Here is a 4,115-nt window from a genome sequence, read left to right as displayed (position 1 = left end):
AATAAAAAGTAAAAAAGAACAGTGGACAGATAAAGAGGAAAGGCTTTCGCATTTCAGCTCTTCAGCAGACTTAAATGCTATCCTGTAAATTTTTTTTTGCAAAGAACTGCTTGTCTATTATAGCAATAAAATATATCATCAAGCCTTTGCCTTGCTTTTTACAGACATCATTGTTACAAATAAGGGCAACAATCAGAATCCTTCATTACGTTTCATTATTATAATTGAGCAGCATATGCTTTTTACATTGCACATTGGTCTATTTGATACTGGTCTGTGTTGTCTGAGTGATCTCCATTGCTGTAGTAGGTTACAGTTCACACTCAATAAACCAAGAATAAATGCTGTGTTCTCAAATGAGGTCAATGCATTGGCTTGTGTCCTTTACTATCAATTTTGCATTCTTTAGCTTTTTACGACTGATTAAAAAAACATTCACATGCAGTACAATGACACATTACAGAACCATCACAGGACTTATCACTTCAAAATAAAAACCAGACGGGAAACATTGTTGTGATTGCAGAACAAATTTATTGGTTAAAGTGCACATAATTGCGGTTGTCTAGTCACAGGTTGTCAAATGAAATTGCAGAGCTATTTTGTTTCTTTTGAAATGTCATCTCTTTTACAAATGTAATCCATGCACGGAAACCAATTTATGAATGCCACAGCAAACCAAGCAGGCCTACTTCTTAATTATCGGTGCTTGCATGTTCACAAGGGCAGCGCACACAGACACTACTTTGTTCATGTGTGGGACCAGGCTTAGCGGTATTCTGTTGCTTAGAACGTGATATATCTTCAACCTTTGGATTACTCGTTCTACATGGATGCGTACAGACGCAATCTTGTATGTCTGCTCCATGGCTTGTTCAGACAGCTGTCCAACCCCTGAATTAAAAGGAGGCATAAGTAGCACTGCACCTTTCCCTTCTACAGTTGTCCGTATGCTTGGGAATCCTTTGTCACCTAAAACTAAGTCCCCTGGTTTGAGAAGCTGCAGGAAGCCAGAGTCCTGGGTTATGAAAGAGTCGGTGTGCCTTCCTCCATAAACCCTAGAAATAAAACTTATCATTCCATTAGGAATTATGCCTATCAAAAATTTCAACGTGTATCCTCCTTTGTAATGAGAATACAACGTGTTGACAATCTGGATTTGATGGTGTTTCTGTGCGGACCTCGGTGCAATCTATTATTAGGGTGCAATTCGGATAGTTGTCTTTGAACGGGGCAGGCAAAGAAAGCTTAATTATTTCTCGGGAAGGCATGAAGACCCAATTTTTCAGGGCAATGCTTAGAATGTCAAGTGTCTTTCTAAACACAGTTGACGCTGTTGTGGCTGTGACACCAAACATAGCTCCTAAGGCACTGTATGTGATCCCAAGCCGTAGCTTGGCAAGGAATAAGCATAACTTGTCTTCCCTTGACATGACATTGCGCCTGTACTGTGGTGCTGGCAGCAAGTTCAGAAGGAGGCAAAAAACTTGCAGTCTCACACCGCACAAATCCTGCAGTGCCTCTTCCTTTTCCTTTAGGGATTCAAAGCCAAAAAATCCACAGTTTCGCTTCCAATTTTCATCTGTACTTGCAACCTACAGGAGAGAATAAACATACAGGATGATGAAATGAAAAGGAGATACACTTAGGTAAAAGGAATAATACATTAAAGTGACATTTGTACTCTACGGTGTCTAAACAAATTCATTCTAAAAAACAAATTAACACAGGCATTAAAAATGATAAACAGGAATGTCATGCAGGAACAACCAATTAGAAAGGAACCTTGCCCAATAATGCAAGTAAATTGGATTGAAACAAGAGGTGCGGTGCTAACAGCAAGACAACACCACAATTCAACAAATTAGGTAACGAACAGCAGCATCATCGTCTAACCTTGTGACTCATTTCTGTGTGTGCAATTTGAGCAGATGCTTCAGTGCCATTTGTTGCTGAGAGAAGTAGAGCCAGCTTCCCTGAAGTAGCACATTCCTCTGTTTGGCATGCCTGAAAAACATGAAACAAGGATATTTTGTGGTATTTAGACAAACTTAGTGTGCTGCCTAGGGCAGTTGAAAGGACACTATTAAAAGCAAATGCATGCTGCCCTAGTAGCGCGTTTTGTTTACACTGACTGCACAGGAGCCCCAAACTGAAAGATGTCCTTACAGCGTCCCTCTTTCTTCCAGTGGAATGACTTTGTCTTGCACTACACACAAGCACCAAAGAATGCGAGTCACTCATGTTAAGCAAAGAGGTAGCTGTGCTTGTTTCCAGAAATGCATTGCTGAAATCCATGGTGTTGAAGTCGCGATGCACATCTTCCCGAAGGGAGGTTTCCGGGGCCTGCATTGTTGCTCCAACCGCTGTACTTTGTGATGGATGCTCATCTCCTACAAGCTGTCTCGAAGAGATTTCCTTCTTGAAACGTGCCTGCCACCTGCGTTGCACAATCAAAAGCTAAGGTTAATACCAATCGGGTAGGCTGCAAGAAAAACCTGCCATGAAATGTAATCACTAAATACTTGCCCATGCATCTATTATTCATATTATGCTGACTCTGCGATTTCATAAACCAGGTTAAGTCAACAAAACATTGTTCAAAACATGAGTCTGTAATTTCTACTGGCAGCCTCACAATTTTTCTTTCATACCTTTGCGCCCTTTCCTGATCAGGCGCCTTTTTTCTGTAGACAGGTGGAAAAATGGTTGGGATGTAGGATGGATCTTGGCTGATATCACTCTTGCTGTTGCCCACAAAATGTCGGCTGCAAATTCGCGTATGTTCTTTTGGCTGCCACAAAGTTCCATCCGGACTGCACAAGAAAGAACAATATTCCCTCTTATCCACTGCAAAGACAGGAACACACATGCATGCACTCACACACATACACGAACACAAAACGAAGGTAAATGCACGAACACGCACAGTAACACGAACGAGTGCACGCACTCTAACAGGAGCGCACACGAAAACAAGGACACGAACGAACACATATGCACACAACAAAGACATGAACAAATAAAAGAAAATCGCACGATCTTCGAAGGTGGCAAATGAGAGAACCGCCGAGCTTCTAAGCACTGGACAAGTGATATTCACAAGTTAATATTCTACCGTAATAAAGAGGCACAACAAAGCGAACAAGCAAAGCAATGTCAAAGTATATTGAAATTAAAAGCAGTCGTTCCGACACGAGAAAGCTGCTTGCCCGACGCGTAACTTGCAGACCTTTGACAACGTCCGTAGTTCAGCTGAGTTTAACCAACAGCACAACAATCAAATTGCGAGTGTGAATTTAAACGGGGACGCCTACGTCTAAAAGAACAAGCCGAATCAAAACGCTTAATGTTCTCCCCATGCCACCGTAGCTTGGCTTTCACACACACACACAGACTGCGAGAAGGCAGCGAGCTCGAGATAACTTTCTGCAGTCGTCGCGCGTCGTGTTAAGGAACAAAAACTAGTAGCTAAAACGGTCAAAGCAAAAAGCGAGATAAGGCTGTAACGACTTACTTGACTCTCCTTACAGCGGTGATCCAGGATTGTCGCCTTTCTTTCTCGTACCATCTTCCAGGGAATCGATACAGTTTCACAGGCGGATCGCGTTCCCTGCTGTTGTCTGCACTGTTGTGGCAGCCCACGACACAGCAGTACTTCGGACCCCGCTTCTGTTTTCGTTGGGCCGTTTCTGCCATTGCGAAAATTCCGCTTCAACACCTTCGTCGAAGTAGCAAAGCACACTAGCCGTGCGGAGACTCCGCTACGCACCGGCCGGACTGAATCACGTGCGCACGCGCGCGCCCACGCTTTCAAGCAGGCAGCACCTGCACGAGCGATTCCCAGTAGTTCCGCCTCCGCCCGCGCGGCGCTGTCGTCGCGCGGCGCTGTCGTCGCGCGGGGAAACTTGACCTTGGGTCCCCTATACCAAAGCCGCAGGAAGTTCGGTAGCCCTCCCGTGTTTTCCGCTTGTGAACAAGGCACGTCGCTCGCTCAGTTTGCGCCTCATGTTCCCCGGTCACGCACAAAACATCGATTATGAGGAAACTAAAGGTACACAAAGTGTCTTGATTTCGGTGGACACTTCAACATTGCCTTGAAAGAAGCTATCAAA

The 4,115-nt window shown here is 43.9% G+C and overlaps 1 protein-coding gene across 1 annotated transcript; it reads right to left on the bottom strand.

Annotated features, from left to right (window-relative positions):
* Nucleotides 1–1,082: 1,082 nt before the first annotated feature.
* Nucleotides 1,083–3,776, bottom strand: LOC144095501 (uncharacterized). Its single transcript, XM_077629222.1, has 5 exons — nucleotides 3,518–3,776; nucleotides 2,655–2,816; nucleotides 2,170–2,440; nucleotides 1,897–2,007; nucleotides 1,083–1,595 (listed from the first exon to the last, which is right to left on the bottom strand). Exons 1-5 carry the CDS (start codon nucleotides 3,697–3,699, stop codon nucleotides 1,083–1,085), a joined length of 1,239 nt encoding a protein of 412 aa, XP_077485348.1. The 5' UTR covers nucleotides 3,700–3,776.
* Nucleotides 3,777–4,115: the final 339 nt, after the last annotated feature.

The sequence above is a fragment of the Amblyomma americanum genome, chromosome 6, assembly GCF_052857255.1.
Source record: "Amblyomma americanum isolate KBUSLIRL-KWMA chromosome 6, ASM5285725v1, whole genome shotgun sequence".
NCBI lineage: Eukaryota > Metazoa > Arthropoda > Arachnida > Ixodida > Ixodidae > Amblyomma > Amblyomma americanum.
This window is presented reverse-complemented; position numbering and strand designations above follow the sequence as displayed.

Excerpts from the sequence above, each read along its gene's own strand:
- LOC144095501 (XM_077629222.1), bottom strand. The coding sequence starts at position 3,699 with ATGGCAGAAACGGCCCAACGAAAACAGAAGCGGGGTCCGAAGTACTGC. Across the intron at positions 2,441-2,654 it reads GATCAGGAAAGGGCGCAAAG|GTGGCAGGCACGTTTCAAGA; the intron begins GTATGAAAGAAA and ends TGTGCAACGCAG. Across the intron at positions 2,008-2,169 it reads CTGGAAGAAAGAGGGACGCT|GCATGCCAAACAGAGGAATG; the intron begins GTAAGGACATCT and ends CATGTTTTTCAG.